Source organism: Pelobates fuscus, chromosome 1 (genome assembly GCF_036172605.1).
Source record: "Pelobates fuscus isolate aPelFus1 chromosome 1, aPelFus1.pri, whole genome shotgun sequence".
NCBI classification, from domain to species: domain Eukaryota; kingdom Metazoa; phylum Chordata; class Amphibia; order Anura; family Pelobatidae; genus Pelobates; species Pelobates fuscus.
The window spans coordinates 71,057,806-71,081,549 of NC_086317.1; the positions used below are offsets into that span (position 1 = coordinate 71,057,806).

General features: G+C 37.5%; 1 protein-coding gene across 1 annotated transcript; it reads left to right on the top strand.

Moving 5' to 3' along the window:
- Positions 1 to 1,985: 1,985 nt before the first annotated feature.
- LOC134603587 (myeloperoxidase-like) lies at positions 1,986 to 19,872 on the top strand. The gene is made up of 13 exons (XM_063449705.1): positions 1,986 to 2,101; positions 5,522 to 5,615; positions 6,709 to 6,884; positions 8,225 to 8,345; positions 10,590 to 10,719; positions 11,425 to 11,631; positions 13,347 to 13,662; positions 14,504 to 14,664; positions 14,747 to 14,999; positions 15,640 to 15,810; positions 16,869 to 17,106; positions 17,260 to 17,468; positions 19,683 to 19,872. The coding sequence occupies exons 1-12, from the start codon at positions 2,023 to 2,025 to the stop codon at positions 17,456 to 17,458; spliced, it is 2,145 nt and encodes a 714-aa protein (XP_063305775.1). The 5' UTR covers positions 1,986 to 2,022; the 3' UTR covers positions 17,459 to 17,468; positions 19,683 to 19,872.
- Positions 19,873 to 23,744: the final 3,872 nt, after the last annotated feature.

Below are 23,744 nucleotides of genomic sequence, written 5' to 3' on the forward strand. Positions count from 1 at the left end.
CTTGAACTTGGACCACAAAGAATGCCGATACTGGTACATTTGGATGAGGTCAGCTGTGATCCAGTTCATATGTGCTCCTTTTACTCTCACCTTACGCAGCGGGGCATGCAAATTCCAAATTTCTAGGAGTTTAGACTGAAAGAATTCAACAGCACAGTCTAGATCTGGGATAATGTTTAACCTGTGCTATGGGAGGTTCTTGATGTCATTAAGAAAGGATTCAAGATTTAATTTTTTGAAGGACCTGGTGATTTTTCCGAACCGTAGTGTATAACTGACTGACAGCCCAGGTAGGTAAGCACACAACATTTGATTTTTTTTTCTTCTGGTTTGTTAAAAAGATTGTATTGAGTTAACCCCCCATCGTGGGGGGTCGGACATGCAAACCCTGTGGCTGACAGCTCTCAGCTTTTTTTTTTTTTTAGCATAGTGACAAAGTAGCACATTTTATATATAACTGTAGACTACATGGAGAGTAACATGTAGATACATGCAAATAATAAAGCTGAAACAGCATTGTATACATCAGAGTCATTGTAAATATTAGGACTAATAGTATGGTATAGTATAATATAAATAAAAGTATAACATGGAAAGTCGAGGTATAACGAGCTGAGAGTAGGCAGTAGGGGCTAATGGGGTTTCTTGTAGAATTCTACAGGTGCCCATTTTGGTGTCAGCTGATGGCCAGAATAGGTGTGGGGTAACGAGGTATGGAGGCCCTGGAAAGCCATTATACTGTGGTGAGAGCCGCCAAGCGTCTCCTACTTAGTTGTAGGTGGAGGGTACTGTGTAGTGCCACCAATTAGAAGGATATGAGATATAAGCCTGTGTAAGTAAATTAGTAAAGTAGTTTATGGCAATACTGTGGTAAGCCAGGATGGTAGCTGTGCCCAATAACCCCTGGGCATCTTTGGGGGGGGGGGAGCATGTGTAGGAGAGTATTGAGGATCCGCTTCAGATCTAATATGGGCAATTAGTGGTACATAAGATAGGAACATAGTAAATATAAGGCGTGTATCATCCATCATATCCAGCCTTGTCTGCATGGCCGTGAGGGAGGTCTGTAACTGGCGGACCTGTTCCGTTGTACCGGCCTGGTTTCGCGAGAGTGAGGTGATGTTCTCCTACTGCCACTGTCACGAGAGACTGCACAGTACCGCAGGAGTTTGTGGAATCTGTAGTTCAGTTGTCAACATTCTACAATAGAAATACAGTACAATGTGCTGGGACTTCAGTGTATAAGTTCAGCGCTGTTATAAAAAGTTCACTGCAGATGCGGCCAGAAAAATCTGCAAAGCTGCAGGGTTTACAGCAAACACAGGACCTTTAATTACAAGCACCTTTTTGTTTTGTATTATTACTTTAAATCTATTTTGACCGTACTCTCTGGTGCAGTATCATTATAATTCGAAAAAAGAATGAATCAGTTCCAGTTGATAATATACCGTACTTGTGGTTTTGATTGTGATTTGGGACTTTGGAGATTAAAGTTAAGATGGCAGGACACACATCAAAAACTGGGACTGTCCCTTAGGTTATTGCACCTGGTAGTGTACTAACATTAAAATACAAACAATAAAGTGTCTTTGGAAAAAAAATATTTGTATTTGCACAGAATACTTTGCAGTATAAATTTCTTCATCAGTTATAAAATATTTGTTTTCTGAATTTCTTTATCAGTTACAAACCGAAAACGTTCTGAAATAATACAACCCCCTATCCACAAAGAATTTCTAGTTGGCCAATGTTTAATGTTGGGAGGTAGAAGGTATTTCCTCAAAGTCTTAGTGTTCACATCTTCTTCACAATCATGAAGCCATCCTCGTGGTTTTGTCTGGATCACAAGATCCTCCCACCACAGGTTCATCCCACTCAACCATATAAAGTTGAACTGAAGCTTGGTTATTTTCAGTGAGCATCGGGCAGGTAAGTGGTGATGAGTCTACTTATAGAACAAGCATTTCATGATCAAAATATGAGTATGAGTAAAATATTTTTTCCTTAAAGATTCTGTACAGAATGGCTTGTCTGCACATTGGTTTTGGGATCCTGCTGTTGATCCTTGGAAGCATTGAGAAAACATCATCTACATTCTACGGTATTTCTTTTTTCTCTCTCTTTATATGATGGATAATATGCTATTTACTGCTGTAAGATAATAGCTTCAGTATCACTATTTTGCACTACTTTCCAGCATTTGATTAGCACAGTTCCTTTGACCCTCATTGCTGTTGGACTATGGTGCACTTGATGTATTTTCCAAATGCATGTACAGTGTAACAGATGATGGGACACATTAAGCATCATTAACTAAATGTCATCAGTGCAATTAGCATGTGCACCATTTTATATCTTTGCGTTACAATGCGATGGATTACATGGTTATTCACTAAAGTGTGAATTTCTAGGAATTTAAAGTGAATTACTAATTTTATGCTTAATTAGCAGAAATGATAAAATTCTCCGTCAGCTATTTTGAGTCTGGCTGTTTTGGTCTAAAATAGGAGTTTGCAACAATTCGCACTCTACTAACGTGCAAATGGCCCAAGGCCGGTTTAGGAAAAAATGATTGTTTTTCCATCTGCAAGCAATCAGACTACAAAACCTGTACATTGCTCAGAAGATTTGGAAATTGCAATACAGCCTCTGAATTAAGTTACATGTAGGACAGATTTAAGACTTTCTGAATCTTAATGGCTGAAATCTGTAACTATGGATGATGGGAAAGAACAGTGATAATTAGATAGAATTCACACCTGTCTGCATTCAAATTAAGTTTAACTGAATTTCCTCAATTTGATTGGACAGCTACCAGTTCTAAAAGATGCTCTTGATTAGAGCCATTTTTACAGCTACCTTCTTGTTAAAAAGGTTTAACTCTACAGAGGGTTTCAATACAAGTCTTAAATTATATTTTGAAGTTAATAAATTATTACTAATTATTTATATTATTTATTAAAATAACTTTATGTTATTAAATAGTATTTCAATCATCTCACTCCTGCTAATTTCTTATGATTCCCATGCTGAATTTATTTGCAAAAGTGCCTTCCACTGGTTTTGTTTATGTGTTTGAGATTTGGTGTTTGATAAATCACTAAGTAAATGTAAATCCGACATTTTCAGGTTTATTGACTAAGCTTCGAACTGTAATGTGAAATGCAATGTGAATTGCAAAAACCAAGTTAAAATAGCAGATTTGGAGAATTTATATGTAGAAGATTTAAAGTTCTTCAGCCTTACTTTTGCAATTCGATCTTAAATTTGCTGCATTTCAAAATTTAGTGCACAAACTCTTTTTTATATTGGATTTGACTTTAAAGCAGACAAAGGATGGTTCAAAATGAGATGTGTTCATTTAGTGAAAATAACCAAATTCCAACCAAATCAGGCACTATGGTATTGGTCGAAAATGTTTTATTGACACCAAGTCTCCAAAACTGTGAAGTATTAAACTAAAAATGTGCACATGATGATTATATTACAGAATTACAGTTCTTTTAAATTTTATCTCTATTATAAGTTTCATTTACTTTCTTCAAATATTCTTGTTTGTTTATATCCACACATATTTGTACAATTTCTTGTTTTGCTTTCATAAAATAAAAACAAACACATAAAACATATAGATAAGGCCAGAACAGACAAGTTGCAGACATTTTTTTAAGTGGGCTATGTTCTATCAAGAACAATATGTAAAGTAAAACGTCCAAAATTGCAAGAAATTAAGGAATGCTGGAGACTTTAATAAAAGATAAAAAAATAAATAAAGGAGACCTTAGTTTTTACCACAGGTTAAAGATATATGCATATATTAACCATGCAACCATCATGGTTATTTGCTTAGACAGATATTATAAACACATGAAATAGTAGTTTAATAAGAAGAAACTTACTATAGACTTCCTGGAGTGAAAACAGTGTCTGTTTTGGGTGTAGTATGGATCAATTGTTTGCTTGAGTAGTAATGACTAGTAAAATATGCCAGCAGACTTCACCACTTCTGCTAATAAAGAACTATTTTTGTGGTAATGCTAATGTGGCTATTTACTAACCTGCAAGTTGTATGGAATTCTACATGAATTTAACATTTTATAGAAAATAGCAAAATTGGAAAAAAAATCTCCAAAGTCATCTAGGTTCTAATTTAGCTTATTTGGGCTACATTTTTTACATAATAATAGCACAGGAAATGTACATTCAGATCACTCTGGTTTTCAAGTACATCCTGGGGATGTTACCTTAGCCCAACATTCAGGGGATGTTACTATTACCCAATTTAACTGTACTCATTTTATCTACCTTGGAAGGATGAAGGGCTGAAATGAGTACAGTTACATTGGGTACCTTAGCCCAAAATTCAGGGGATGTTACTATTACCCAATTTAACTGTACTCATTGTATCTACCTTGGAAGGATGAAAGGCTGAGTCAACCCTGCCAAGATTTTAACCTGCGACCCAAGGGTTGAACAGATTCTACTGAAGATGCATTAGCCCACTGAACTATCTCACCAGCTTTGTATTAATTTAATTTTTACTTGATAACACGAATATTCATCATTTTCTAGAAATCAAGCCATGAACATAGATTGACTTAAAAGAATGCTCCAAACTTCTAAAGTGCTTCAGATTGATGAAGTGCTTTAGGGGTTACAGAGTGTTGTCCAATTTTAAAAAATAAAAGAGAAATGTGCACTTGCTTCCCAGGTCCTAGATTGCAACATCCCAGCTGTTAATCAGACACATGGGAGGTTGCCCTTCCTCCCTTGCTTTAAAAGCCTGCTCAAAGTGTGAGGGCTTCTCATAGAGAAACAATGGATTCACTGCTTCTCTGTGAGAAGCATTCTATTGGCACAGTGTGACAATTGCTTGCCATGCGCTATATGACCAAATGTTAGCGTGTGAGAAGCATTGGAATGTCCTGAAAGATCCTCTTTAGTAAGAATTCCCTGGGGGCCAGAGCAGAGGAGACTGTTTTACTGCTACATTAGAGGTAAGTAACCTTTTTTTTTTTAGGAAACGAAGATGGGATCTTCTAAATAAACTATGGAACAATTATGCATGCACTGTCATTTTTGATGGCTGCTGGTTTAGGACAACAATTGTCAGAGGAGCTCCTCCTTTTGTCAACCTCAGGCTTTATCATAAGTACATACCTTGTCTCATGATGTCTTTGGATTGCGTCGGAATTTCCGTGAAATTCCAATGCAGTCTTAATCAGTATTTCATAAAGAAGATATATTTCTGAAATACAGAAAAGTGACACATACACTTTAACTATGACAAAGAAAGGCTAACGTGAATTTGTTGACCATGGCCTCTATACAGGTATATAAATATGACTGTTCTAAATAGAACATTATGTTCCAGTCTGGTTCTTACTCTGTAAGCTTTCGCTACATTCATTATTTTTTCTGTTTTAAAACCCTTTTTTTTATTTCTTGATTGTTTTTTCTCTCTGTTGTAGTGTTTTTTTGTTGTTTAACTGCTTGAACTAATGTATCTAATATTTTGCAGATGGAATTGAGGAACTGGACAATGATATAATTCTAAACTGTATGAATGAAGCAAAACAGCTGGTGGATACAGCTTATAAAAACACCCGCATTGCGTAAGATGACTTTACTAAATACGAAATACATTGTGAATTGCACATTGTTGCATTCCTTTTAATTAAAAAAAAACCTGCTTCTTACCACTGTATTCATAAAGGACATATACATACAAATTGACTAAGGGAATACATTTGTGAAAGTGACTCCAAACTGCAAAATGGAATGCATGAATTTAATCTGAAATAACACTATTGAATCCAGCTGTAAACGCGTTCCTAGATATTTGAAAAAAAAAATTCAGAGTAATCTAGTGTTTGCAAAATAATTAGAAAATGTGAAGAATTCTGCAACAAATTGTCCAATGAATGTGTTATTTTACAGGTAGATTTGGGGTTTTTAATGTTAGCTTAATGATGTGGTTTTGGTGTATACATCATGCTACTGCAGTCTCACTGCTCAATTCCCTTCTGTTTCAGAGTAAAATCACTTTGTTTATGCAGCAATAACCACACATCTACTGTGCCTCACATAACATACCCCCCAAAAACATTTAACAGCGCAGTATGTTTACTTTAGAATTCTTATTTCCTGCTCGTTTACTTGAACGTCACTATCACACACTCTTGCCTGCTGCAGGCTCTAGAAAGTAATTAACATAGCAAGAGATAAGATATTCAAAATTAAACACACAGTGTTATAAGGAAAACTAAAATATTCTGATGTAGATATTTTTTAGGGTGTGTGTTGGTATGCTGTCTGAGTCAGGGCTGCATATACAAGGTGATTTAACTCCTAATTGGTAGAGAATTGAGTAATGAGCAGTTAAGCTGCAAGGGAAAGATCTATACACACTAACCATTTAATTTGGATCAGTTTGGAGTTAGGGTTTCTCGGTTTTTACAGTAGTAAATTTAATGCATTTTTCTCTCAGGTTTGCCCCTGACCTACACCAATATTTTTTACAAATTATTTCTTTGGAAATTGTCCATCCTTTTAAGATAAGAGATAATCAAAAACTAAACTAAAATTAAATCTAAAACTCTTTCTTTTAGTTCATACTAGGCCTTCATTGCTATTATCAAAATAATTGTCATCTGGATGTAATTTTTTTTATCCCAAAAAGAATCCTCTATCTCATTCCTTCCACAGTTTAAAGACACGCCTGAGGCAGAAGGATGTGAGTGCCAGAGATATCATGGCGTATTTCAAGCAGCCTGTGGCAGGAAGTAGGACTGCCATTCGAGCTGCTGATTACATGGGCACCACCCTCCAGCTCCTGACAGAGAAAATGAAGCATTTTCACCAGAGACCTTTCAATATCTCAGGTACTACACAAGTCTTTTAAACACTACAACTACAATCTGCAAGATACTGCTCACACATGAGAAGAACTTGTAGCCTGCTATTGAATTCCTGGAGTTCTGAATACCAAGTGGGTACTCATATCCTAACTCAGGGCACCCATACATCCGCATATATTGAGTCTCTTGGTTTCTGTGACCACATGCTGTCCTATGTGGCATAAAAAAAAAATTAAATTGATTTAGTTACAGTTAAATGGGAATTGTCACTTCCCAAGATTTTTAAAGTTACATACTTACTCTATATCTAAAAATATTTTTTTTGAAAGTTCAAACAATGCAATTGAAATTAAATGTAGAATTCCACACTTCTTTAGCCTGCAACTGGACGCCTCCATCTTATTTCCCTGTCAGTCATTGTTATAAACTGTGTCGCTTGCACCTGGCAGTCGAATAGGTAAAACATACAAGGAATATGAGAAATTAAACCATGTTTTTATTTCTACTCTTCATTTGCAAGGCTTTGCCTTGTCTGACCAGGATAATGTGATTTTCTAAATCATTAAAGGGACACTACAGTCACCAGAACAACTACAGCTTATTGTATTTGTTTTGGTGAGTATAATCATTCCCTTCAGGCTTTTTGAAGTAAACACTGTCTTTTCAGAGAAAATGGGGTGTTTATATTACAGCCTAGGGATAACTCCACTGGCCACTCCTCAGAAGGCTGCTAGAGGTGCTCCCTGAGGCAGTGCTGCATAGTGAGCAGCACTGCTATTCAGTGTCTCCACCCTCTGCATAGAGACACTGAACTTTTCTCATAGAAATGCATTGATTCAATTCATTTTTATGAGAAGATGCTGATTGGTCAGGGCTGTGGTTAGCTCTGCCCCTTAACAGTCACAGCCAATCCTATGGGAAAGCATTGTGATTGGCTCAGAACAACACTTCTGATGATGTCTGCCAAGCAGACAGATCAGGGGCAGAGTCAGCAGCTGCACACTTGAACAAAAGTAAGATTATACCTTGTCGTGGGGGGGTGGGGGGTATAATGTTTGTGTTCCTGACTCAAAAGTGTTTTTTTTTATATAAATTTAAAAGAAAACTGAGTATCCTATGGGAAAAGAAAACTATAGTTTCTTTCAATATACTACTGTGTGGTTTAAATTCCAGAGAAGTGAGAATTCCCCTTAAGTCCAAAAAACTTTCCACAACTTAAAGGAGCACCCCAGAAATCATAATCACTACAGAATTGTATAGGAATGTAACCAATGGTAAAGAAATGCTACCAAGTATGCTTAAAGTGCTATAGTAAAGTTTCAGCAAAGACTCCAGAATAATGAATCATGTAAATTAATTTTCAGATTTGCTGACCAAGAACCAGATGGATGATATTTTTAAGATGTCAGGTTGTGCCAGCCAACATCTTCCCAAGGTTTGCCAGGATAGTCCTTACCGAACCATAACTGGAGAGTGTAATAACCGGTGAGCTATTACTTTTTCTGTACTGACAGCTACATGGGCAGAGGTCAAACTTTGAGTGACAGGCATTGAGAGGCATTTCTACAATCTTAATCAATACATTGGCAGATTCAAGCAATTGATCTCAAAATCCTAGATCAAATCTGTAGTTTGAGAATCTATATCATCAAGCTTTCCAGTTGGTGAAAGTACTATGAAAAAAATAGCAGTATGGAAAAGAGGAGAAGGACAGAATGGTAATCCGATAGAGTGTCAGCTGCAGGACATGTTAATCAGGAATATGAAAAACTAGAGCTGATGTAAGATAAAATACACTATTTCCATATCTTGTACATGTTACTTATAAAAAAAAAAAAAAAAAAGGAGTAGCCAAAAGGTAGAGCTCCCATAATATACCAGTTGGGGATCGACCATTTGCCCATTCTTGCAGGGTTGTATGTGTGAGTAGTGTTTGTGCATTTTAATGTAAGCATGTTTTTGTTTAGAGTATGTGTGCATGTAGGGGTGTATGTGTATGTACTGTTGCCATTGGAATTCAGTGGTGTACTTGTGTGTATTGTTTGCGTTAGAATTCAGTAGTGTGTTTGCATGTAGTGATGTCTTTTAAATGCACATGTGCTTTTGTGTGAAGTGTTCGTGTTTGAATGAAGTAGTGTTTATATCCAAATTTAGCATTTATTATAGGTGTGTTTGTATGTAATGTCTGCATTTGATTGTTGGTGCGTGTATGTAGTTCTGGCTTTCAAATGAGAGTGTACATTTGTGTATAGCATTGGTGTTTGAATGAAGGGGTCTGTTTGTATATAATTTTGGAGCTTAAATGCAGGGGTGTGCTTATTTGTCATATTTGTATTTGATTGCAGGTATGTGTTCTCATGTTGTGTTGGTGTTGAATTGCTAGGATGTATGCAAATACACAGATACAGGACCAGTGCAAGGATTTCTGCTGCCCTAGGCAAAGATCCATTTTGCCGCCCCCCATGAAAGAAAATACAATCTCACTGTCAGACACATACTCAGTCACTGACAGACATACACTCACTCACTGACACATATAAAGACAGACATAAACCTACTCATTCACTGACACACATACTCACTGACAGACACACACAGGCACTCACTGACAGACATACACTCACTCACTGACAGACACACACACACACAGACACTCACTGACATACATACACTCACACACACACAGACACTCACTGACATACATACACTCACTCACTGACACAATTTTATTTTTTGAGGCCTATCCAGCCTCCCTACCTCCTTGGGGTCCAGTGTGGGACAACTTCTCACTCCTCCAGCACACTATTTAGTGTGCCAGGGCCGGAATTACATCATATTCTGGCTCCAGGCATCACAGAGGGTGCGCAAGTGAGGAATGGGAAACAAAAAGAACAGTCTCCCTCACCGCCCACACTGCCATCTGCCTCCTCTCCTCTGTCATTCATCGGCAGAGCAGGCACCTGCCATCAAGGTAAGCAGGTGCCTACTCTGACATATTGAAGAAGCACAGCTTCGGGGGCGCCCTGAGGTGGCCCTGTGGGTGCCTGGAGGATTGTCCCAGCACTGGGGGGGTGGGGGGGTGGGGGTTCAAGAGCCGCTCACCCAGTGATGCGACCCCAGACAGGGGCAGCCCACCAGGAAACATCCCGGTGGGCCCCACCAGCATGACGGCGCCTTAGGTGAATGCCTAGTTTGCCTAACGGTTGCGGCCCTGCACACATACACTGCAACATACTTACATAGATATACATACACATTAACACAAACAGATAAACACATATAAATACACTGACCATATACACACCCTGACACACAGATAGACACCCTGACAAACAGATAAACACACTGACACAAACGATATGCACATTGACAAATACACACACTCTGACACACAGATACACATAGTGACGCACTCATCTGATGGGAGTGTGGGGTTTGGAGCAGCTCTATCCTTGCTTCTCTTGCTTCTCTTGAAAATTCAAAGTAAGTTCAATGTGAATTTAAACTTTTGGGCCAGAATACCTAAACTGGAAGCAAAGCCGAATTAATTTTTCAATTTCAACTATTTGCCCTTAAAGATGAAATTCACTTAGAAATTTCACTTTTTGGGGGTTGGTCAGTATCAGCTGGGGTGGGTCAGTATCCTTAGCTTTCTTAGACTCTTCTAATCCTCACCAGCTCAACTAAAAAAAACATTTCATTCGACTAATGAAGTTCATCTCTTTATAGGAGGAATCCCAGTCTTGGAGCTTCCAATACAGGATTTACACGCTTATTACGTGCTGAATATGAGGATGGCATTGGGCTCCCGAAGGGGTGGACTGAAAACCGTCCCATTAATGGCTTTCCCCTACCTTTGGTAAGAGAATCCTACTATATTCATAATGTCCATACCCCCACAGTAGTATTTATTATTATAATTTTTTTTTTTTTTTTTAAAGCCAAATTTATGAACATGAATTTCATTAGCAATGGCTGCAATCATGTATACACACATTGAAAAGGTTAAGCATGGTAGGTAGTGGGGCAAAACAATAAGCATGGCAACAATGTACTCCACCTAAAGGGGACAAATTCTAATTATCATACAATTCAGGGACATTTTATGCAGATTATAGATATGTAGGAGTCTGCAGAAACTGGGACCTATCACCTATATAATGTAATAACACATATTGTATGCAGAATTGTATTCCAATGTTGGTTGTGTAAAATAAATGTATGATCCATGGTTTGCTTATTAAACAATAATGTGGTGTTTTCGTGGGATTTAGGATTTATAGACCAAAATTGGGAAAATTGAGAATATAACTCAAATTGAGAATATGCGTCCATAATATCTATTTATGTCTAGCCCACAATTCACTGTTTATTGAATATATCTACATTTTAATTACTGGCTATATAATCATGTTATTATTTCTATCTATAAGATAAAATCAATATGAATGAAAAATATTCACTGGTTATTATGTTAATGAATGTTTACTGCACATTTACCTATAGATCATAGTAAATCATTTTATAAAGAAAGAATATTTACCCTACTTACTTTTTTAATCAGGCACGCTTAGTGTCAAATGAAATTGTCCGTTTCCGAACTGAGGATATTACTTTAGACTCTGGCCGGTCCCTCATGTTCATGCAATTTGGCCAATGGACAGATCACGACCTTGATCTTTCTCCTGAGACTCCAGCAAGAACAACGTTTCTGGAAGGAATTGACTGTGACCACAGCTGTGCACGTGAACCCCCCTGCTTCCCTCTGAGGGTAACTATCTTTAAAAAAAATAAAAATCTGTTTATATATTTGCAGAATAGTGATTCTTCAGCATGTAGTACTAACAGAACGACCTGAATATTTTATAAAAGGCTTCTAACAAGGATCTTTTGAACAGTGTTTTGTCAGCAATTCAAAGTGAAATTTATATTGTCGGCCAAAATGGATGAATTCAGAAGATAACTGACCTGAATTTTTCCAATTTGTCAGTTATGCTCTAAATTTCAGTTGACAAAATAGTGAGCAAAATTTGCACAGAATGAATATGTTTCAGCATTTGTAGCAGAAATTGCCTAAACATGCATTCTAAAGGTACCGTATTAGTTGCAGAATGCTTCTCAAGAGCAGATAACCAAAAGGTTACGTGCTCAGAATAAAAAAAAAAAAAAAACAATATATAACCAGGTAAAAACATATGAATAAAGTGTATACAGTCCAACAGCATTCACCAACAAAGTGAAAATAAAACACCTAATACAACTGTGGTTTGTATTGTATTGCCAAAATGCTTCTCATTTAGAAAAAATGCTTTGATCTATATTAATAATATTTAATCATAATTAAGACCTCAAGTCTTGGTATGCTGATGTGTAATCGAAGAGGAACTGACACTTCTTTAGATGTAAATGTTCCTTGTTCCTTCATCCCAAAACATTTTATTTCAGTGTTTACTGTTATGAGTACTCAATAAAGGGAAGTAAAAATGTTACTTACTTCTGCTGCGCTTCAGTATTGCTATAATATCTTCATCCCATGATGACTTGGGAATTTTAGCATGAATGCTGGCATTTCTTCAGAGAAAAACAAACATGTATCAATGAAATAAAAGTACATTTAGAGGATTTAAAACATGCATTCCTGACCCTATAGAGTTAAAACCACCATTTAGGTGGCTTGCCCCCCTTAGTCCCCTTAGAAGGAGTTAAAACTCACCTCATTTCCAGCGACACAGGTCTTCCAGCACTGGCCCATCCCTGATATGCTTCCTTGGTGACATCATCAAAATGTTAAATTTTTAGCCAATCCAATGCTTACCCATAGGGCAAGGTGGCTGGATGGGGGCGGGACCAAACACTGTTTTGGCAAATCAACGCCTCCACGTAGAGATGTATTGAATTAATGCATCTCTATGAGGAAAATATAGCGTCTCCATGCAGAGCATGTCGATGCTGAACGGCAGTGCTGCCTACTGTGCAGCAGTGCACCAGGAAGCACCTCCTATCTGAGGAGTGGCCACTGGAGGTGTCGCTAAGGGGTAATATAAACACTGCCTTTTCTCTGAGAAGGCAGTGTTTGCATGAAAATGCCTGAATGGAATGATTATACTCACCAGAACAACTACATTAAGCTATAGTTGTTCTATTGTCTATAGTGTCCCTTTAAAATAAAGAATAGCACGATCAATTGTCAACTTTTAGTTGTGTTTAAATTGGAGAGATGATAACTAATCTTTAAATAAAAACATATATAGTGTATTCATTGTAATTGAGCAACTATGAGTTGTCAACTTATCACAACTTACTGTAAATAAACAAACCTCATAGTGTATATACATATCTGATAATTACAAATTATATTAACTACAAATATATGCTCTTACATATTAAAAACAAATATTTCTTAAAAGTAGCCATTCTCACATCAAAGTATCTGAATGCACTTTTAATTGTTTCTCATTTCTATTTTTATATCCATTTCTACTGTAGATTCCACCAAATGATCCTCGGTTTCGTAACCTGAGTGATTGTATTCCGCTCTTCCGCTCTGCTCCATTCTGCAATCCTGGATCACCTGTACGTGAGCAGATTAATATACTCACTTCCTTCCTTGATGGAAGCCAGGTGTATGGCAGTGACTATGCTCTTGCTTCCAAACTTCGAAACAACACAAATCAATTGGGCCTGATGGCCATCAACCAGAACTTTACAGACAATGGGCTGCCATACTTACCTTTCGAGACAATTGAAGAAGACTTTTGTGTTCTCACTAACAGATCTTCTGGAATTCCTTGTTTCTTGGGAGGTGAGGCCTAGATGTTGGATAAGCTGTTCGGCTCAAGATAGAAAAAAAATTACACACTTATTGCAGGATGGAAGGTTATCTGTTCAGTACTTGCAATATACTGGAAAGTTTATGTAGGGTCTCCTTGTGCGCAACATCTAGTGCTCATTTCATTCAGTAAGGAATGCCAATAAGTGGCACAAACACAAATAAGAGAGAAATACAGTTTGAAGGTTTAATTTTTTTTTTTTAAATATACTGAATAGTACCTTTTATAGCAGTGTTACTTGCGTGCCCCATATGTTGATAATACATGTCTAATGGTCTCTTTTATGGTAAAAAAAAATGCTGTCCATAGTTCTATAGTTGTCCTTAGCGAGAGTTTGTATTTGTTAACTTTTGTATTGTACATTGCTTAAAATCCAAAATAGTAGGGTTTTTTCATAGTTTTTCTTTAAAAATTATACAAAATATTATAAGGTAAAATAAAAGCTAGATATTTTATTTGTAGAGATATTTGGGTATCTGAGCTATTAAATCACAAATATTCGCTTGGAAGTAGAAACGTTTCTAAAAATAATGTTCTATATATTTTTAATTAACTAATCAGGAGTTTTATCTACACCAAACGATTAAAGAGTGAACTAATGATATTAGCACACCAGGCACTTCTTGCCCATATCAGCAGTCGAAAAAAAAATGCCAGGCAGGTACCTACTGTTTGAAAAATAGAGAAGGCAAATGTTAAGTCTCTTAAATGTGACATTTAATTTGTGTAGTGTGAGCAGTTCCCATTTAGGAAATCATAAAGAGGTTTAGATCACTTGTGCCGTTACAAAGTCTATTGTTTTTTTGGTTGCAGGTGACCCACGTGTCAGTGAGCAGCCAGGTCTCACTGCTTTTCACACTCTTTTTGTGAGAGAACACAATCGAATAGCAACAGAATTACGTAGATTGAATCCAAACTGGTCTGGAGAGACTCTGTATCAAGAAGCTCGGAAGATTGTTGGTGGTATCCTACAGGTGCAGTGTGACTTTATAACCTCTGCAAATGATCAATCTTCAGAAAAGTCTTGACTAATAAAATATTTATTTCAATTTGCAGAAAATTACATACAAAGATTGGCTCCCTCTGCTACTGGGTGAGAATTTCCAAAGATTTATTCCTAGATACAGAGACTACAACGAGTCTGTGGATCCAAGAGTGGCCAATATCTTTACAGTTGTCTTTCGTATGGGTCATACATTGATACAGCCACTCATCTACAGGCTAGATGATGGTTATCGCCCTTATATGCCAGAACCAACAACTCCCCTCCATATGACTTTCTTCAATAGCTGGAGGGTGGTGAGACAAGGTAATTATTTTTCATGTGATTTCAATCCTTCAAATTGTTCAATAGACTTGGACATTCATTTTCGGATGAACATGTTTTTGTCTGAATTTCGGCTCTTTATGCATTCGTCTGAAAGAAATACAACAAATTAAACAAAGACAGAATTGCATGTTGGATGACATTTTGCCTTTGCAATTTGTTCTTTTGTCCGTTCATTCTAGTTTATTACAAGGAGGGAGCTACTGGCTTGTGGCTACCTCCTTGTAATATTTAAAAATAGAAACTCCATGATTTGGTATCCTTAAATATGGCATTCCCACAAGGGTACCAACATAGAGAGTTAGCTATTAAACGGCTGCAAGATGCACCTGTGGCATAGATTGGAATTTCCTTAGTCCAAATGAAATTCTGAAACAAATATAATGGCTACATTTAGTTCGAAAATGAATCAACAAACGGATGAAATTCAGTTTGGGCGAAACAAAAATTTTGTTTGATTTCAATGAAAGAAAAAGTACAAGATTATCAAAACAATATAAAAAAAATATCAGGGATTGTTTTTGCAATTTTCTAATAATCTAAATACAAAAGCTTAAAATGTATATATTTTGGTGAAAAAGTATGATTACTAGTCATAGCTAAGCAACTCTTTTTTTTGCAGGTGGCATTGATGTGCTGCTCCGTGGTCTTATGGCAAATCGAGCTAAACTCAACCGTCAAAATCAGCTGGTAGTTGATGAATTGAGGGAGCGTCTCTTCCAGCAGTTAAAACGTGTTGGTCTTGATCTGCCAGCCATCAACTTGCAACGAGGCCGTGGACATGGATTACCAGGTAAGCCAAAATAAAGCCTTCTATTGCTTAGACACATAGCTTTGTCACAGTTTGTCATATTCATCAATTTATCAACCGCTTTGGTGTCAGATGATAAATCGTAGTTCCTCAAGGTTTGTATGTGATAAGAAGGACTGAGAGCTCCAGAGAGGTTAGTGAATAATTGTGCAACAAATGTTTGCCAAAATCACAAAAGTACCTTAGGAGGATTAGTTTTGTTGCTGTAAATGAAAGTAACACTCCAGCATCCAAAGATACTTAAGCTGCTGAAATGCTTAAGAGATTAACTTTGGGCTTCCTCCATCCTATTTCATAAAAGAGCAGATTTCACCTATGTAAACGTTCTTAGTTGCACTCTCCCAGCTGTCAATCAGACAGCATTAGACAGTATCAGGGATGTTCTAGTTCTGTCCCATGTTAAAACCCTTTTAGTTGGTTTTACTACTTACCTGGATCCCACGAGGCATCCACACCACATCCACTGCATCTAGTCTTCGCTAACAGGAGAACATGGATGTCACTGCTTACAGCAAAACAGAGTCACTATCACTGGCTGCACGTGTCACCAGATAACTCTCAACCACCGAGTATGGTCATGTATCCGCTTGCTTTGTTGTATAGTGCCATCCAGAATCCATTTGCTAGCGGGGTCCAGGTAAGTTGTTAAATCATGCTAAGATGTTTTCCATGGTACAGTGGGAGACACCGAGGCACTACAGCGGGCTTTAGTGGTTATGGTGTTTGCAGTGTTCTTTTAAAAACAGATACATAGGAGTGTTACTTTAACCAAAATAACCCTAATGTAGCCAACTACAACCAAATGCCTTAGAATAGCACAATTTTTACCTTGATAGGTCTCCCCAAAATCTCATAATCAGCTGCTTTTCGTTAAATCTGAGAACATGTACTGAAAAGGTGTTTTGAGTCCATTTTCCAAGAAACATAATATATGTGTGTGAATATATATACACATACATACACACACACACACACATACATATTATAATATATTTTTCTTTTCTATTATGAATTCATGAAATAGTTGTTCTGTTTCACAGGATACAATGCTTGGAGGAGATTTTGTGGTTTGTCTGCACCCAGCAACCTCAATGAGCTTACCAATGTCCTAAATAACAGAGAACTGGCTGGGAAATTCATTAATCTCTACAGAACACCTGAAAATATTGACATCTGGGTTGGAGGAGTTGCAGAGCCACTTGTTCGCAATGGAAGGATTGGAGAGCTGCTCACATGTCTGATTGGGAACCAGCTCCGTAGGGCACGTGATGGAGACCGGTAATTCTACTTTGATTACAGAAAGAGGATATCTAATATATATATATACATACATACATACACACATATACGATATATATATATATATATTGGTTTGCAGTGTTAAAACAAATCAAACTGTGATATATTAACAATATGAATTAATCTGCACAGGTTTTATTATGAGAGACCTTCTGTATTCAATGAGGCCCAGAGGAGAGCAATAGAAAGAACAAGTTTTGCCCGTGTTATCTGTGACAACACAAGGATTACCCAGGTACCCCGGAATGTCTTCTTGGGGAACCAGTACCCACAAGACTTTTTAAATTGTGCCAGGATTCCACCACTTGACCTGACCCCTTGGAGAGCTTGAGTGCTAGCTGGTAAGAATCTTTTGACAAGTATTTTGATTTGTTTTACGGATGTTTACTAAGACATGCAAATGTACAGGAATAAAGCCTGGGAAGATTGAAAAAATATAAGGAATAACAGGAAACCATCCTTTTGAGTAGCACAATATGTACATTAAAGGTACACATTATGCTAGCTAAATGGATGGTTTATTGCTATTTCTTACCCTATATAGCACCATAAAGACAATGCTCCAATATATAAGCTTAAATATATTCTGCTGGCACAACGCATAGAAGTAGCATACAAGAAGTGATGCCAAAATCTTAGTAAATAGACACTAGATCAAAGGACTCCATTCAACACGACAAATCTAGAAGCAACATATGAGGAAAAATATAAATTTTCCCGTGTCAAGGATATATTTCCAGGAATATGTAACTATATGCAATATTACACACTACTATCTCAATATTAGGATAAGTTGTAGAATTGTTGTAGTGTATAGTTTAATTGTAGTTTGGAAAATACATTAAACATAAATATTGTGCATATACATTGTGAAAATACATTGAACAATTCAACAATTTGCCCAGAGAAACACATTAGCATCCTATTAGTAGCCCTTTCAGGTTGTGTTCACCTTGGTAGGCTCCACACAGTGTCTCTCTGGAACCTTCTAAAGGTTTTAGCTCCGTATTTATCCAGTGGTCATTCAGCCTTGAAAGGAATACCCACCAAAATATATTGCCTTAAATTTACAATTCACTCTCGATTCATTTTGAATTCTCACTTTAGGAAATAACCCTGTGTTAAAATGCATACCAACCAAATAACTCAGGACATTGACCAGGACAAGTCCTGTTGTTAGGATGACACCAACCAGTTTACAAATCATTGCAAATTAACAGAATGAATACTTGGATCTAGACTAGAGCTGCATGCAGGGCTGGATTAACATAAGGGCTGATGGAGCTGCAGCTCCAGGCCCACGCCCATGAAATAGGCCTATTGCTTAAAAAATAAAATAAAAAAATAAATAAATAAATAAATAAATATATATATATATATATATATATATATATATATATTTACTACTCTTCACATGAGGATATAGAGAAACAAAACTTGTGTGGACTAGCTGACAATAAAATTAGTTTATGTAAAGCTGACTTTGCTCACTATGCAAATGCTCTTGCTGCTTCAGTCTCTCTAACTCTGTGGCATGTTCCTTTTCTTCTACACTCACTACATACACCTTATATCTGTCCCAGACTGTATAACAGGTACTTCTGCCCGCTAGTAGTAAGGTAAGGAGAGGAGTGGACCAGTGAGTGCTAGGGGTAGTCCTTAGAAAGCGTGGAGCAAGCGCATTATTTATGCCAAGTTTACAGGGTTGTATCAAGAACCCATTGGGCCTTGTGCTGACAATAAATCTGTTTTATGTCTCTCCACCCCTTTAGCCCATTAAGGATGGCGGGCGTCCCAGCCGTCCTCTGCACTTACCCGGTCGCCGGTGATCCCACGCCAGCGATCGCGGTGGGGGGATTCATCTAGCATCCCAGGGAGTCCCTCTGCTGCCGTTCCGGCCCTCTTGGGCCATGTGATTGCGAGGTCCTTGTGAGGACCTCACGATCACATGGACGGCATAGCCGTCCACAGCAGTGCCAGCAGGGGGAGTGCCTGTATAGAATCGTTTTGACAGAAAACACTAAAACAGTCATACCTCCCTATCGTCATGTATCTGATGGAGGTGGTGCTGGAGGGAAACTCCAGAATACAGCTTTATAAAAACACATACCCTATGCTAATGTCTCGTTTTCATCTTTCAAGTATATCCATATCCCCTAGCAGCAGTCTCCGGTGAAGCAGGATTTCGGTGGGTGAGGTAAAAGGGTGGGCCCCTGAAGCGAATCACGTAACTAGATCATGTCCAAAAAAAATCTGCCTGAGGAATTAGAAGGTTAGCCTGGTGTGAATGCATGTCAGGCTGCCTGGCCAACTAAGGGCAAACTATGCAGACAGCACCCTGGCCCTGGCTGCATGTACTGGTAAATCTCAGAGTGTATACTCAATTTAGGAGAAATTAAAAATGATGCATCATAACAATTCAGCAGTTATAATAACTCCAATAATAGCAAAAATATGTAAAAATTTTACTACTCCTAAGAAAACTAAAGATCGACTGGATACGTAATTTTAATATTAAAGGCATTATTTAAATATATTTTTAATTTATGTTTCAGATAATCATGCATCACCGCGAGAATTATGAAATGCTGGAAATGCTGAATCAAGATGTTTTTTGGAGATGAAGCTGCTTATGTTGCTGAGTTAATCTGTCCCTTCAGAATTATCTCAAAAAATCTATAAATCATTTGTGTAATTTGCAACATATCTATTGAGACAGACAAATAAAATAAAGGATTAAAAAAAAAAAAACAGTGAATATTTGTGTTGTAAATTTTATTTTTAAGGTACTTTTTGTTTAATCTTATTGTTTAATAGAATAATTTCCAAAATACTACAATCAAAGACCACATGACTATCCACAATACTTTTCAAAGTAATTCACTAAATTGTCTGGAATCGATCAAACTATTTGAAATTTTAGATCAAAATAGCTAATCTGGATAAAATGGATTTGAAGTGTTCTTCCAATTTAGTAGTTTTTTTTTTAACCTAAAATGTTAATCCATAATCAGTTGCCAGTAATTCTAGTTTATCAGCCTCAATACATACAATAAAAAACAGAAAAAAAGTATCTTGCACACTGTCCCAAATTCCACATTTAAATAACTGGAGTTTTTTTTTCAGTATCACTCCAATGGCAATTCAAGTGTAAGTTCACCTGCCATGTCAAGGCAAAACCTCTTAGGTGAGACTTGCACTAACAATTCACCTTGCTATCTTCAGCAGGAAGGCAACATCTCTAATGAGACAGACAGGGATATTTTTAAAAACTTACACACTTAACCTGTAAAAAAGGCAATAAGTCTGTTGTATGTCTCTCCACCCCTTTAAACCCATAAGGACGGCGGGCGGGCTATGTGCTTACCCGGTCCCGGTGATTCGACGCCAGTGATCTGACACCGGTGATCGCCGTGGAGGGACTCACTTGGCATCCCAGGAAGTCCCTCTGCTGCTGTTCTGGCCCTCCTGGGCCATGGATCGCGAGCTCCCTGCGAGGACCTCAGGATCACATGGACGGCATAGCCGTCCACAGGAGTGCCAGCAGGGGGAGTGCCTGTAATGACAGGTACTCTCCCTCCTGCCTGTAAAATGTAAAATAAAAGTTTAAAAAAAAGATTAAAATAAAATTAGATATACTTAGATCATATATATATATATATATATATATATATATGATCTAAGTATATATATATATATATATATACATACATACACTAAGTGTATTTTACTATTAATATATATATATATAATTATATACATTTATTAATATCAAAATACACGTAGAATGATCTTGATTAAATATGTATATATATATAATTATAAATATATATTTATATATAATCTAAAATAAATAAATATGTAAATACGTAAAAAAAAATGATTAAAAAATATATATGTGTAATTTCATTCTAACTGTATTTTGATATAAATATATATATATATTGATATGAAAATACACGTAGAACGAAATAAAATATATCACTATATATATATATATATATATATATATACCTATATATAAATAAAAATAATAAAAAAAAATAATAATAAAAAAATATATATATATATTTAATAATTCTATGTATATATTTAGGTAATAATTTGACATAATTAGGTCATTTTATTAATTACAATTTGCTGGACCTGCCTGACAACCTAGGCAAAAAGTCCAGGAAATTTAATTTGCTAGCACTAAATTTAACCCTGTAACTTTCCAAGACACAATAAAACCTGTACATGCGGGGTACTTTTTTACTCGGAAGACTTCGCTGAACACAAATATTAGTGTTTCAAAATAGTAAAATGTATCACAGTGACAATATCATCAGTGAAAGTGCCTTTTTTTGTATTTTTCACACACAAATGGCACTTATACTGACGATATAATTGTTGTGATACATTTTACTGTTTTGAAACACTAATATTTGTGTTCAGCAAAGTCTTACTAGTGTAACAGTACCCCTCATGTACAGGTTTTATGGTGTTTTCAAAAGTTACAGAGTCAAATATAAGGCTTGCGTTTCAGTTTTTTTTCACATTGAAATTTGCCAGATTGGTTACGTTGCCTTTGAGACCGTATGTTCAGGGCCGGCCTTAGGGGTGTGCGAGCTGTGCGGCCGCACAGGGCGCCATGGAGCAGGGGGCGCCATGCGGCCGCACAGCCGGCCGGGATTTAAAAAAAAAATAAAAAAATTTAAATTTCCGGCGGGGGCGGAGCTTACCGTGCGGCGGGGGAGAAGCTAAAAGCGCTGATGCAGGGGAAGCAGGAAGGAGTCCCTGCTTCCCTACCAAACAGTCACCAGGAGCTGCACTGCCTCCACAATGAACTCCACAGGTAACTGTGGGATTGTCAGGTGAGTGTGACTCTCTGTCTGTGTGTATTACTGCCTGTGTGTGTATGACTGTCTGCCTCTGTGTGTCTGTGTGTATGACTGTCTGCCTGTGTGTGTGTATTACTGTCTGTGTGTATGACTGTCTGCCTGTGTGTGTGTGTGTGTGTGTGTGTATGACTGTCTGCCTGTGTGTGTGTGTGTGTGTGTGTGTGTATGACTGTCTGCCTGTGTGTGTGTATTACTGTCTGTGTGTGTGTGTATGACTGTCTGTGTGTGTGTGTATGACTGTCTGTGTGTGTGTGTATGACTGTGTGTGTGTGTATGACTGTCTGCCTCTGTGTGTGTGTGTATGACTGTCTGCCTGTGTGTGTGTATATGACTGTCTGCCTGTGTGTGTGTATTACTGTCTGTGTGTGTGTGTGTATGGCTGTCTGCCACTGTGTGTCTGTGTGTATTACTGTCTGTGTGTGTGTGTGTGTGTATGACTGTCTGCCTCTGTGTGTCTGTGTGTATGACTGTCTGCCTGTGTGTGTGTGTATTACTGTCTGTGTGTATGACTGTCTGCCTCTGTGTGTGCGTGTATGACTGTCTGCCTGTGTGTGTGTGTGTGTGTGTGTATGACTGTCTGCCTGTGTGTGTGTGTGTGTGTGTATGACTGTCTACCTGTCTGTGTGTGTATTACTGTCTGTGTGTCTGTGTGTATGGCTGTCTGCCTCTGTGTGTCTGTGTGTATGACTGTCTGCCTGTGTGTCTGTGTGTATGACTGTCTGGGTGTGTGTGTGTATGACTGCCTCTGTGTGTGTCTGTGTGTATGACTGTGTGTGTGTATGTGTATATTACTGTCTGCCTCTGTGTGTGTCTGTGTGTATTACTGTCTGTGTCTGTGTGTATGACTGACTGTCTGCCTGTGTGTGTCTGTGTGTGTGTGTGAGACTGTCTGCCTTTGTGTGTCTGTGTGTGTGTGTATGACTGTCTGCCTGTGTGTGTGTGGATGTCTTCCTGTGTGTGTGTATGGCCGTCTGACTCTGTGTGTGTGTGTGTGTGTGTGTCACATGCAACCAATACACGCATATCACACACTGTTAATACACCCATTACAAATATCACACATAGCATACATATCACACACAGTCATCACACCTACTATCACATACACAGACAACACAAACATTACAGCATACATGGATGACGGGGGGGGGGGGAGGGGGGCGCTGTGAAGATTTTTCGCACAGGGCGTCTAAATGCCTAAGGCCGGCCCTGCGTATGTTAGCCCAGGAATGAGAATTACCCCCATGATGGCATACCATTTGCAATAGTAGACAACCCAAGGTATTGCAAATGGGCAATGGCCAGTATTTTTTAGTACCCACTTAGTCACAAACACTGGCCAAAATTGGCGTTCAAATTCGTTTTTTGCAGTTTTAACACACAAACAAATATGAACTTTTTTTATTCACAGTTAGAATGTCACGTAGAACTAAACATTTTTTTTAAATTCTTATTTTCTTCATTTTTTTTATATTTTATTCATATTAAATTATGTTTCATACCTAAATATTTGATGTTATATGAAAGCCCTGTTTCCCCTGAATAAAATGATATATATTAAGTGCAGGTGTGCATAATATGAAAAAGGGAAGTTACGCCTGAACAGACATATAGCGCAAATTCAAGTTTTTGTTTACGTTTTGTTTTGATCACAACGTGTACATTTGGCTCAGTTCTTAAGGGGTTAAAGCCAGAGATTGTATAAAACATAAATAGTAATATACTTAAGAGAAC

What these genes read in the sequence shown, in the direction of transcription:
- LOC134603587 (XM_063449705.1), top strand. Translation starts at nt 2,023, where the DNA reads ATGGCTTGTCTGCACATTGGTTTTGGGATCCTGCTGTTGATCCTTGGA. An exon ending in CTGGAGGGTGGTGAGACAAG is followed by an intron (nt 15,000 to 15,639) that starts GTAATTATTTTT and finishes TTTTTTTTGCAG; the next exon opens with GTGGCATTGATGTGCTGCTC. An exon ending in CCGTGGACATGGATTACCAG is followed by an intron (nt 15,811 to 16,868) that starts GTAAGCCAAAAT and finishes TCTGTTTCACAG; the next exon opens with GATACAATGCTTGGAGGAGA.